Raw genomic sequence first — 14039 nt, forward strand, 5'->3', positions numbered from 1 at the left:
ACAATTATACAAGTTCAAGTGCTAAGATGTAAAATCCGACTATAAATAGTTCCGATGAAGCTACTCTGCTCAATATGGCATACGACAATCGTGCACTTACACGTGGAAAATGAAGAATTTCACATCAGAACGAAAATATTCTGCAACATTTACTTTTTAGACAACACCACAAGAAAACACATACTCTTGTTTATTAATATTTTTCTCAAACATGGATAGTGTGATGATAATAGATTTTCTTTTGGCTTTAAACGGATATTGGGTAAGCACACCTTTCTACTTTTCTCAGTTTTACCAGAGGTTTGGTAATACTGGTGTTTCTTCACCAACTCTCAGAAACAGAAAGAGCCTTTTAAGATTCTTCAAAAATATTAGAGTTTTTAAAAAAGTCAAAGCAAACTTCATAGCTTAAGAGAATCTCACAAGAATTACAAGAATTACAACGTGACTTACTAATGGTTGAAAGTACGGTCACAACTAAAAATAAAGTCAATTTAAAAAGTACAAGTGAAAATCTCACGTAGTTTGTGTGTTACAAATCTCACGTCGACAAAAAATAAGACTAATTTAAAATTAATAAGCGAGTGTAAACGATTTTATGGAGTTAAGTTGTCAAAAGTGTAAAAGTACATGTAGGTTTATTTCTTTTACAAACAAAATTTTAAAAACTAACAAGTATCGATAAAAAAGAAAATAAAAAGAAGAGAGTAATTACAGAATATTTATCAATAAAGTTTTGTTAAGAATTATAAAATTTGAACTCATTTTTTTATTATAAGATGCAAGTTTCATCTTGTGCAAGGGAAACTACCTTTTCCTATAGTTTCTTATATTTGTTTTGTAGTTGGTATAATTTGAAAGTAATCATGCAGAGATAAGGGTAATGATGGTTTTTTTGTTGTTGTTTTTGGTGTTAGAGTTAAAGGGCAATAAGCTAATAAAGATATCCACTAATCCCTTAGATAAAAAGGTGACAGAAGTGGGTCACTTTCTGTAACCTTTTGTTGATCCTGAATTTATATTCACACTGCCACTATGCAAATTCATCGAATATTCACTAAGAGAAACATAGTATGATTTGACTTTGCAAGAGTTTTGGTGAATTGAACTTCAAAATTTGTCAACGAAACAGGTATAAAGCCATATTGACATGAGAATACTAGATGATCTTCAGGCTTCACACACGCGCACTGGTCTGGCTGGCCATTACTGTCTGCCAAGAGTGACAAAATGGTTCAAGTTTTCTCAGGTTATGCTTCCAAATCTGCATCATGATATCTCAGAAAGTGAGTTATTCATCATGACACGCGCGAAAGTTTACCACTAGTGCAATCATATCCACACGTAAGAGCTATCATGCCTTTTTTTTTCCTAAAAGGAGAGATTTATACATACTATACTTTAACTCCATTTAAATAAAGGATTCACAATATTTTTAATCCTAGATCTTTTGAAACAATGAATATATAAATCTTGTTTTAAGGTTTACTTTTATCATTTCTATTTTATTTAAACTCATACTTACATTGTTTTCAACATATTAATTTGATGAATGCTTTGAGAAGAAATTCACTGAACAAATATACAACAACAATAAAATTTGAATTTAGTGAGATCACTTTTAACATAAAATATGAAGATAATATATTTATCTCTTTTTCTATACCCAACAAGGAAATTAATATCATTCAAAATACCATATTCGAAGTTTTACTTTAAACAAGTCCATACCATATTCAAAGTTTGGCTTTAAACAATCCATGAAAGAGTGGTTTTTTTTATTCAGAAACTGTACAATTATACAAATTGCTATTTATTAAAACCATCATGCATGTCGTTATTAAGTTTAACTTTGAATATGATCATGAAAGTGTAGTTTATACCGATGCAAAAGTTTCATATTAAAATTATTCAAGTTCTGACTTTGAAACATCAAATAATATTATATATATATATATATATATTTGTTTTTTTTAATTCATTGCTAGAATTAATTTAAATATATAACGAGAATTAATATTTTTTGTTATTCGGAAACTCTCAATGAATTATCGGTGATTAATTCCCTTCAAAGTGGAAAAATCAATGGACTAAGTTTTCTCTCTCACAGTAAACATATTCTCCGTGCACGTGGTGAAGAGTTAAATTTCTGACAACGTGCTAATCCAGTTATCATTTACCAATTTACTGGTAAAAGAGGGATATATTATTATATTATTATTATTTATAAAATTAATTAACACAAATAATAATACGTATAAATACAGATAAACCTTTCAAATTATCGTTTGCGCATATTAGTATAACTTATAATTATATAATATTTTATCCCTTTTGTTGTAATTTTCTATATATTTTTTATCAGGGAATATTAGAATGATGTAGTTATTTTGACAAGCAAATAACCTTTCTCAATACAGAGAGAACTTTTAAAGTTGTATTTTTCACTCTTTTTAACTTTTTTATATAAAAAACAATAATACTTATTAGGAATCTAAATGTAAGTTGAAATCTTATATTAAATAGAGGTGAAAATTTTGAACTACATATTAAACAAGCCATTTAAGATTTTAGAGAATGTGATCATAATTGAATAGGGTTGAATCTATATACCTAAATATGGGAATTATTTACTCTAATGTTCAGTGTCATTTGCTTTGTCCACGTGTGAAGCACATATGGACAATTTTATTGAGCAATCAAGTTGCCTAAGGAGGATGCATGCGTGTTCCTTTTATCTACTTTCGTGTTAAAGATGGTGCGAAAATGAAAGAGGAAAACTATGCCAAACTATGGTCAATTCCATAATAGAGACCTTCACCTTCAATATTGAAGTTAAAAGTTGTTTAGAAAATAGAATCGTTAATGTGGACTTTGGTGATCCTTGTGTTCATTGGGTCGAGTTATGCTATGAGTAAATTTGATTTAATCTAATTCAATTAGATTAAATTAAGTTTTATTTATGATTGGATTAAATTCGATCTACTAGCAATAATGCAAAGTTGATAAAACCCAATACGATTCTGTTTTTAAATAAACCATTTGCTCTCGGCAATGCAATTAGAAGTACCTTTTTTTTTTACAAAGCATTATTAAGATAGATTTAAATACAATTTTTCTCTTATTTTTGTTTATTTTTTACAATTTGGTCATTTTTCTTAATAAAATCTCAATTCTAGTCAATTTGGTATTCGTACTTAAATTAACAGAAGATGAACATGTTGGAAATCTAAATATGAGTCTAAGTCCCACATTTGATAGAAATGAGAAAGTAGAACACTATATAAAAGACCCATTAACCCATTATCTTAAGGTTTTGGGGAGAGAGTGGTGTCAATCCCTTATGTGGTTGGACTTAAATTTCATTGGTGAACCTCCTCCTTGATAGGAGAAACATTATGTAGATTAGGAGAAAGTAATTGATTTATTGAATGAACACGGATAGAAAGATCAATTCTTTCTTTTGACAACACCATTTTTTTTTGTGTCAATCCCATTATTTCTTTTGACAACACCATTTTTTTATGGTGTGCAAGGACAAGAACGCTAAGATATAATCCCCTCATTTTAAAGAAAATTGTAAAAAACATTAAACATATATTCTCCTCCAGAATCTAATCTTAAGACTTTTATATGAGCAAAGAATTGAGTCTTAAGAAATGAGACAAAATATTGATAAACATAGAAATCTTTTCCCTTGGTTCGAAGAAAATATATCCAAGTAAATCTATTGTTTATGAACGTAACAAAAATACTTATAACCTGCATGAGAAACAATCGGGGAAATCCCTCAAACATCATTATGAACAATGTCAAATTCTAACACCTAAATGGTTATGCCACATTTAATTCAGTCATCTTTCATTTAAACAAAATAGACAAAAAATAGGATAATATGTTGAAGAAGATAAGCTTAGCGAAAAGAATCGTCCCACTTTAGGTCCCTTTAGAATGATCTTCTCGGACACTTAACCTACATAACACAACCAAAACGAGAAAATTGGACATTATAATTATGATCAACTAATTGGCCAACATAAATAAGATTTGTAGAAAGACTAGGAGACACAAAAACATTATGCAAAGAAGGGGATATATCACCAATAGCACTAATAGGTAAAGAGGTCCCATCAGTTGTGTGAATCTGTTTATTGTCATTATAAGTTTTCATATTGGATAGACACACAAAATAATTTGTCATATGATTAAACATTCATTATCAAGGTACCATGGTTGAGAAGAAACTTAAGTATTACCTAAAAGATCAAAAACAGAAAAAGTAGACATAATCATCCAATGTCCATTTTCAAAGTAAGTGTATTTGTAAGAGGTGTAGGAATAGAAGTTGGAACAGGCAATGTAGAAAAACTCAAAAAAACACCAACAAAGGCATGATAAGCAATTTTGCTTTTCAGAATGAAATGGACAAGTTGTGATAATATGTCATTGTTGCTTGTAGTAGTTAAAAAACTTTTGTGTGCAAGCCTTAACAATATGACCAAATCCTTTGCAACTAAAGCATTAGACACAATGCATATATCTGGTTTTATTCTTCCTTTATGTTACATAGGCGACATTACTAAGAGCTGTAGAATTGGTGTTATGTTCCATGGTTGTGTCAGTTGCTATGTGTTGTTCTTCGCGAAGAAATTCACTTGAGCAAGCATCCAAAGTTGGCACTAGGTTGTGGTTCATCAAATTAGAACTAGTCTTTAAGGTCAAATCACAACTTCATCAAAATTGATCTCCTTTGTTGGTCTTGTGCATAGAGAGGGTTGCACCAGGAATTGTCAGAGCAGTGCAACAAAATTGTTAGCATGAACAACAAACCAAGAGGGGGTGAATTGGGTTCTTATCGCAAATTCGTGCTTTTAATCATTTTATCAATATTTTAATTTCCTTGGCAATTAATTAAAATAATAAAGAGAGTAAGGAAGAGAGAAAATTACACAGATAATTTTTATACTGGTTCAGATCACAAGGATCCTATTTTCAGTTGCCAATCCCAATCAGAGATTAACTTTCCATTAGCACAAAACCAATAAATTGTTACAATCATAAAGAAAAACAAGTTTAAGACTTAAAAACACCTCTCTTGTTATCATAAGAGATGAAACTCACTTCCTCTGAAGGTCACAAGGGATGAACACCTCCTCCGAATGTTTCACGAAGGATGAACACTTCCTTTGAATCTTCACAAAGGATGACAAGCTTCACTTAGCAACAACAACAACACTCAATCACACTCTCAGTGAAAGTTCTCTATGTCAACAATAAATTCTCAAAGCCACAACACAAAGGTTACACAAACCCTAGAACACACTTTTCATAAAAACAAAATACTCATATGTTTTCGTGTATTAAAATGAGAGTTTAAAACCAATATATAAAGATCTCACTCAAAGACACCTCCAAAAATTCGTTATCATATATTTAACGCATGATAATCGATTATCCACTTATGGTAATCGATTATGCATTTAATGAATGCACAACGACCATAAACATGCCTAAAAACTCCAACGGTTAGTCGTGATAATCGATTATGGTAAGTCATAATCGATTATAGATAAGTCATAATCGATTATAGATAATTGATTATCATAGATTGGTAATGAATTATTCCGGAGGCAAAATGAGTTTTTAGTAACCTTTAAAAACCTCTCTACGATAATTGATTATCTTAAGTGTTAATCGACTATTGCAGAGTTTTTGTGACTCCAAAACGAATTTTAAAGCATACAATACATGGAGTCAATCACAAATACAACCTTATACATAAATCTACTTATTAAAAAAGCTTTAACACACAACACAAGTCTTCGGGAAGATCTTTTTACAACTAGAGCACTTAAGACTTGATTTGGACATCATCAAAACTTCTAACTTCAAGATTTTGCTAACAAATAACAACTTAAATTCTTAAATCTAGAAAAATATTCCTCAATTGATAGACTTCCTTGTGTGTAATTAGTCATCTCATACTTCAATTGAAATCTCCAAGTTGTGTTATCCTATGACAAGTATCCAGGTCATGATTTAGGAATCTTTGGTTTCCTAGTTTGCCAAATCTGTTGAACTTATTGGTGCTGGAATTTTGCCATCAATATGACCCCATAAATATTTGCCTTTGAAAAATAGTTTAAATTGAAATTCTCCAAGCAGAGTAACTTTTGCCATTAAATCGAACAAGATAGGATTCAGATTTATCATAAGACATGATGAAGGGAAAAAAAAACCAATGGGGTTTCTTATTTGTTGTTTTTCAAATTGATGCACTTTAGTACTTGCGATTTGCAGAAAACTCATAGATCAAGACAAAACTCACGAAGAAGGAAACTTTTTGGATTAAAACGAAATTCAAAAAGAAGATAATTATGACAAATCCCAATCACCCAAAATAGGTGTTTATTCCAATATGAAGACACCCACCAAAATACAAGATTAAAACTTTTGATACCATATCAAAACAAAAGAGAATATACTTAAGTGACTTGTTTGTATTTTGCAATCTTCTTTTTTTAAATACATGGCATAACATATATTTAAGCGAGAGATTCTAAAAAATATTCAATAAAATGAGCTATTATAAGATATTTCTTATTTACAAGAAGTTATGGTGATAAATTCCGAATGACTATATATAAAAGGTATAAAATAATCTATTAAATACATAATAAATTACGTTTATACAGGTTAACATATAATAATCTTTCCCTATTTAAGCATGCACTACAAACTTTTTAACACAACTAAAAGAGTTTTAAAAAATGTGAGTGATATTTTTCCAATAATTAAAAAGTTGTAAGATAAAAAAAAAGTAAGTAAATTTTGCGTAAATTTATACAACTTCAAAATTTAGTCCTTTTTAGATAAAAGAAAATAACTAAACATGATATTAAGATACACAATGCTATCATTTTATAAATAATTGAGTTTTAAAGTAATATTCATGTGTTGGAGTGTAGCAATGGAGCACACGAGATAGTATTTTATCCGCTCTTGTTTTTTTTCGTAATCAGCATAGATATTTTCTTCCACTACTATAGCCATTAACTTGGCATCCAATATGATTAAAGTTTCCTTTTACCAAAAACACTACTCAAGTTCATTAAAGTTTGACGTCTTAAATAAACATTCGCATAGCTATTTTATGATTAATATGTAATCACCAAAACATTCAAATATTTAAGAGGTGAAGCAAACCCAGCATTCCTCACTTAACAGATAATGAATACGTTAGTGATATCTGTTCCACCTAAACCATTTTATGCCGTGTTTAATTTGCTATTTCTTTTATTTGGCACTTATTTGGTTATGCACGAATCATTCATGAGTCATTAATTTGGTATTTCAAATTTGACTAAAAGCTAATGAAATATACTACTCAACACATACCAAAATAAATGGTATTTTATACATTAATAGATTTACCAAATTATCTATACCAGGTCAAATGCACCCTTCTCTGTATAATTTACTGCAATTACCAATTTTTTCTTCACTTTGTGCAGTTAACATTTTTCTACTAGAAATACTTCGTTCCAAAATTTACTGCAAGTAGAGCTATGACAATTCCTCTGCTTCATCTGTATCAAAATCCTCAATTACAAATTCCTGTAACCATTTTTTATTCTAGACGAGTCAGAGGATCAGTGTCCAAATTTTCAATTAGACTGAACAGTTTTACACCACCAAAAAATAAACCCAACTGCATCGACATATTCTGCACGAAGATGAACTGGGGCGTGTTTTGATGCATGAGATGACATTTAAGAAACTTTACAAGAGATTCTTTACTGCATAGTTGTTGAAGCATAAGGGATAAATCTCATGAGGAAGCTAGACAGGGACCAAATGCAAATCACACCAAGGAATTGTAGGACATTTAGAAGGGTACCCAAAGAGCTGTTTATAGCCATGTTGTGTGAGGTCATTTCAGCTCCTCTGACTGTAAATGATAAAGCTGTCACCAGTTGTGCTGCTCTATTTAGTTGGTGAAGCCTGTACACCTGTTAATTACACTTCATTACTATTATGAATAACAAATTAATTGAGAAAGTTGGTTATAAGAATATAAGAAATTTTTAAGTTGATTCAATCCACTAAGGAGAGCAAAGCTAATCAAAATCTAATCATTTATAGGATCCAGAAAATCAAAATGTAAAATTACACTATCGAAGCATCAATCAGGCAAAAGCAAATAAATGTACTTGACACAATCTAGCATCACAAAATTTAGAAAGTAAATCAACAAGGAAATGGATTGTCCTTACTTGAAAGATTAATGGAATGGCAGACCGTGACGGTGACTTTCTATATCTGGCATACTGCTCAAATGCAAATTGGACAACTATACCAACAAGGTATGGAGCGAGAGTTGCAGAGGCTGCAGGGCCAGTCCATGGCCAGACAAAACCCATAGTTACCATTGGAATTACTAGACTAAGCACAAGAGTAGCAACAGAAGAGACTCTTTGTCCCAACTGTGGGGGTGGTGTATCACTATTGATTGTAGCAGTATCCAGTACCATGGGTCTTCTTAAATGGTCCAGTAGGAAAAGGAATACCGCAACACCACAGTAGAAAATTGCCTCTGTGAAGAATAAGATGAGGAAATCTGGAGATGAAGAAAGAAGACACTTCAGAGTTTAAAACTCAAAGAAAAAATAACCATTCACAGCAAACAAGAAAATAAAAAAGAAATAGAAAAGAAGAATTAAATCAAGCAATTTAACGTTGGAAAGTTTGAGATCATCTACCATGGTTGCAGCACATAATACACAAGAATTACAAACAGTAATTCTACTTTTCGCAGTCACAAACATTTTGAATTTCTAAACCAATTCTAAGTTTAGGAATGATTTGTTTATCATTGATATCAAAGATGCAAAATTATTTCATCCTTGTGTTTGATAGTTTACTCTCCACTTCGGTCCAATCATCCAATGAATGATGTCATTTATTTTATTGAGAAACAAATAATTCCAAGTCAAGCAATGAGCATCACATCCAGTTTATGAACATCCATAATGTTTTCCCTAGCGTCAACGAACCAAAATACATGTAATTACTACTTTCTCTACAGTTTTCATTAGCAGATAGCTATCCATATTGATTGACTCAAGGAGAGAGATTTTACTAGCTTACTGTGAATTACAATCAAATTATAGAAAACGCTCTACATAAAAATAGTAAGCTATGCAAATTACTGCAGACAAACCAATATAGCACAACAGGGTCTTTCTTAAAAGCATTAGTTACCTGTTAACAAAGAGTCCTCAAAAATGATGGAAAGCACTTTGCGTAAATAGAGTGAGGGAAAAATGAAGGAAGCAACAAGGACTGCAGGGCCCAGAAACCACAATATGCTGTTTTGACTTCTCTCTGAATTTGATAAAAGTATCTTACTATTTCTTCTGTAAGGCCGGTTATAAAATGATATTAAACCTGACTTTCCATCACTCCCTGATAAATGAAAATACAAGTTGCTTGCAGGAGAGATGCCTTCTACAACAATATCATTGTTTTCTGGCACTAAAGTAGTTGTTTCAAGCTCACGATCTTCAGAGACAACAAAAAGAGCATTATGCTGTTTCTGTAACCTTCCCTTAAAGTTCAGCATTCCGTGCATAAACTTAAGCTGGCATGATTTGTCTAGCCATGATACAAATGCAAACCAAAAAAGAATGTTAACAGATATATATTTAAAGGAGTTCATACAAAATAAATTATAAATTGCAGCTCACATCCTTCAACTTTGGTCCATTTGCAGATTAGAACTAAAGGTTAGAATTGCACAAGTGACACCGTGGAACATCACAGTTCAAACAAAAGCAGCCTCCATTAAACAAACTGTTATCCATCTAATGAAACTATTACATGACAATAACAAAAAACTATGTTAGAAAAACTGCAATACGGTCCTAATCTAAAATGCATTATCCTTTCCATTTTTCAATCTTAAAATGTAGTATTGAGATCTTACTTTGACTACAGAATATAGATATGGCAGAAGTAGAGGTTAGTTGGACAATGCTTGCCTCATGAGCTAGTTTCCAGAGTGAGTTAAACAACTTTCAAATTCAAGATATATCATAATTAATGGTTGTCTTAATAGAGGGTTTTCCATGGTGAGAGGTTCAGTGAATATTTGCACCTTTATAGAACCCTAAGGTCTAATCCACACATGAGCCTCAGTTCAAGGATTGGCTGCAATATATACTACAATTACACATTTCTACAACAAATGTATTCAAGAAATATGCTTGGGATTTTTAAAGGATGGAAAGGCAATTGAGTTGGATACCTAATGCAGAATGTAGAAATTCAGGAATCAACCAATAAATAAAAAAGGTACCTTTAGTGTACATTTGCAGCTGAGCACCAGTTAGCTGGTTGACAAACAACCCTTGTGATAAGCTCAACTAAATATTAAATGAAAAGAAACTAGGTAAGAATAAATAAAGCAATACTCAAGATAAAGCAGTTATCAATTTCGAATTAGCATTATAATGAAATAGATTTAATCCAAAAGAGAGAATTACTCAAATAGCATATAAAAAAATTGGTCAATTGATAGTTTAAATATTATGCAGAAAATGGAAATTGTAAAGTCACGTCTCATGACCTTGTCATCATTAATTCCATGAAAAACTATCTATATAGTCATTAATCTATAGCATGAATTATTTATATGAGAAAATTAATTGACTAATAATAATTAAATGCATAAACCATAAGGTACGCTAAATTTACATGGAACAAGACTCGTGAATCCCAAACAGAACAGAGTTTGCAATATAGGTCCCAAGACATCTATGGATTTGAGTAAGTGACTATAAAATGAATTCTTAATTATATTTTCTTCACTCAACATTCATATTAAACATTATTCATTGCTCAAATTAATGCACAAAAAACTATTAGAATGTACACATCCATTTGATCATGTTTCCAGTAATTAAAATTTGCAAACACCTATTTGACACATTGTAGCAACTTATTGCACAACTTGTATCTAACCCTAAACTTAAACCAGTAACCACCTTAAGAAACTTGACAGAATGAGCAAGGAAGACAGAGAAAGAGAAAAGACAAAAAATCAGCAGTTTTACAAGCCAATTTCAGCTAGGAAACTCACCAAACCAATTGCTAAGTTAGCAATGACTTCACTAACTACTGAACTTTCAGTTGTCATCAAACCAATACCATTTAGTTCTACCTCATACAACCACCTTAAAACTAATGTCTATGCCTCACATATGTTCTAGCAGAGCAAGCCACTGGTAATTATATTTCACCTGCCAGCTGGTTATTCAAAATTTTCAGTGGGTAACCAAGTTCAGGTGTCGGTTTATCTTATTTGAGGAAAGATCCAACTAAATGTATATTCAAGGGTCTCCTTAATCATCCTCTTCTTTTTCAATTCCAAACGCCTATGAAATATAAAGCTGGCGTCATTGTTAAAAAAAAATCACTAAATGAAGAATTAACATCAATCTTCACAGTGCCAAAGTGTGAACAGAATGCCAAGGATTTTCTTCACACGTCTTCTTCATTAAGCTGCCTTTTCCAAATAACACAGGTGAAGGAATCAAGTGCCTGCATTTCCACTAATGACTATTTCCAGTCAAACCCTACCGATGAAGAAAAATTCAGCAGCAAACCCTACCTTAGCTAAGTTCAATAGTAGGAGATACATTCTCCCAAACTCCAAAAAAAAATGAAACCAAATCAATTTTCAATCCTTAAGGTTTAACAGAAGAAGTTCTATCATCCCAGTTCCAGAAAATTCAAACCACAAGCCTAACACCACTGATAAAACACATAACAATTGGTCACTCTAGGTCAACCCATGTTGACAAGTACTAAACATCAACTATTAAAACCAGGGAAAACTAAAATTGAAAAGAAAAATCATAGTGAAATTGGGGAACGGAATAAATTGATAAAGAATTCCAAAAATTGATTGGCATAAGTACCTGAGCACTTCTCGTGCGTTGTAAAGGAGAAGAAGAAAGAGAAGCCGCGGAACAAGAAAAGGAAGAACCGAACTTGGCATTTGCCATGATAACATGCGAATGAAGGAAGCAACGAAAAGGGTCAAAGAGGGTCGCGTTGGATCACCCAACCATCTTAACTTGAATAAATAAAGATTCGAGAAATGCTAAGAACACAAAGTGGAACGCAAAACAGAGTATGAGTCATACAACGAGCGCCACTTCCCTCAGCCGTAGATTTCTAGGTGTAAGATTGAACCGAACCCTTTGGCTTATGTCGCTGATGCTGAGCTGCCAGCCAAAATACTTTCATTTAAAACCCCATCCATAGTAACAATTTTACGAATTACATTTTATTTTTCTTAATTAAGTTTCAAATTCTTAATTTTTTATTCAGTCTTTGTTATTCAATATTTTTTATTAATGAGATTATCTTATTTAATTGTTTTATTTTGTAGTTAATTACAAAATAACATATTATTATATATAAATTACAAAACATTAACACGTAGAGAAAAAAAAAACAAGATCATACAACATTATAATCCATGACATTAACTAAAGAAAAATTAAACGACAAAAACTTAATGAAAAAATATAAAAAAATTAATACTGGATTGTTAAGAATATGAAAATTAATAAAAATTCAATTAAAAATATGCGAGACCTGAGATTTAACTAACTCTATATTCTTCTAAATTATTATTACATTCTCTTTCATTTTTAAAATTTAAGTTTAAATTTACTTTTTATTCATGGTAATTTCGTGGATGTGGAATATTGATTTCCCATGCAAATTTAACTACACATTTATGAATTTTGATTTCCCATGCAAATTTAGTTACACATTTATTTTGTTGGCTTTTCAAAATTATCTTAATTCACTCTAATTGCTGGTACATGTATATTAGTCAGGCACTTGGGGACTTTAATATTTAAGTGAAGAACAAATTTTGTGATAATAGATTTTGAAAATGATATGAAAATGTTAAATCATTTTGAATTGAGATAAGAAGAAATTATTTGACAACTACATGTTAATGTAAACTGATATTTGAACTTTCTTTTAAAGTTGTTGCTCGGAAATTTTTGACAAGTAGGGTTAAGTTTCACCATAGTTAATGTTGACTTCTTTTTTATGTATATTGTGACTTTGTTTTTGTCGAGGTTTTAAGGTGTACACATGATTAACTATTAAGTTATTAGAGACATACTTTTGTAATGCGCTTTTTCAAATAAGTAACATTTTATTCCATAGCATCGAAACTATGATATCTTTACTTAGTTCCTATGAATACATAAAAAGAGTTTTAATGCTAATTCACTATAGATAAATAAGAAAGTTTAAGATTCTCTCAAGTGTGTCAAGTATTGATGTGTGTTATTATTTGGTCAAATATTGTCTATTAGTCTATCAGTCAATTTTTCACTTTGCTAAAATTTAGTGACTTAAGTTGGAATTTTCAACTCATCGATTCATTTTATTCTATTTCACATAATTTATCAAATTGATGAAAAGGTGGAACAAAACAGGCTAACCTACTAGTCCTTTTTCCTAAATAAAAATTAAAAAGATTGTATTTACAAATATATAGTAATTTTATAATCTGAACCATCAACTCTTACGAATTAAATTATTAATTACAATACAAACATTTAACATGTAAATATAATAATTATTTTAATATATACATATATAAAATAAATAAATAAATAATTAAAAAAAAAGTTTGGCTAGGATTTTCGGCCCGCTCTCTATGGATCAGCTTGCTCTCTTTCCATGAATCAACACATTGCATCATTTTTAACAAACCAATGATGAGACAAATCAAAATGAGTAAGCATTCTTTGAAACACTTAAATTTTTTACATTCATTTGATATTATCCTTACTTACTTTTTATTTTTATTTTTTTCTTGAAAAAATACAAAAGTTTATACTTTTATGATAATTTTATTCTTATATTCTGTGTCAAATGAATGTAAAAGTATATCATAGTACCATTACTCAACCAAAATGGAAGTGACTAACCATTTT

General features: G+C 30.7%; 1 protein-coding gene across 4 annotated transcripts; it reads right to left on the bottom strand.

The window, feature by feature from the left end:
• Positions 1 to 7567: 7567 nt before the first annotated feature.
• LOC108330616 (uncharacterized) lies at positions 7568 to 12294 on the bottom strand. Of its 4 annotated transcripts, none has more exons than XM_052876558.1 (5): positions 11985 to 12294; positions 10361 to 10394; positions 9265 to 9657; positions 8277 to 8620; positions 7568 to 8012 (listed from the first exon to the last, which is right to left on the bottom strand). In XM_052876558.1, exons 1-5 carry the CDS (start codon positions 12069 to 12071, stop codon positions 7797 to 7799), a joined length of 1074 nt encoding a protein of 357 aa, XP_052732518.1. In that variant the 5' UTR covers positions 12072 to 12294; the 3' UTR covers positions 7568 to 7796. The 4 variants fall into 4 exon arrangements, with proteins under 4 accessions (XP_052732518.1, XP_017420598.1, XP_052732519.1 ...); XM_017565109.2 differs by having other exon boundaries at positions 10361 to 10427; XM_052876559.1 differs by having other exon boundaries at positions 10361 to 10449.
• Between the last annotated feature and the right edge of the window lie 1745 nt (positions 12295 to 14039).

The sequence above is a fragment of the Vigna angularis genome, chromosome 4 (genome assembly GCF_016808095.1).
Source record: "Vigna angularis cultivar LongXiaoDou No.4 chromosome 4, ASM1680809v1, whole genome shotgun sequence".
NCBI lineage: Eukaryota > Viridiplantae > Streptophyta > Magnoliopsida > Fabales > Fabaceae > Vigna > Vigna angularis.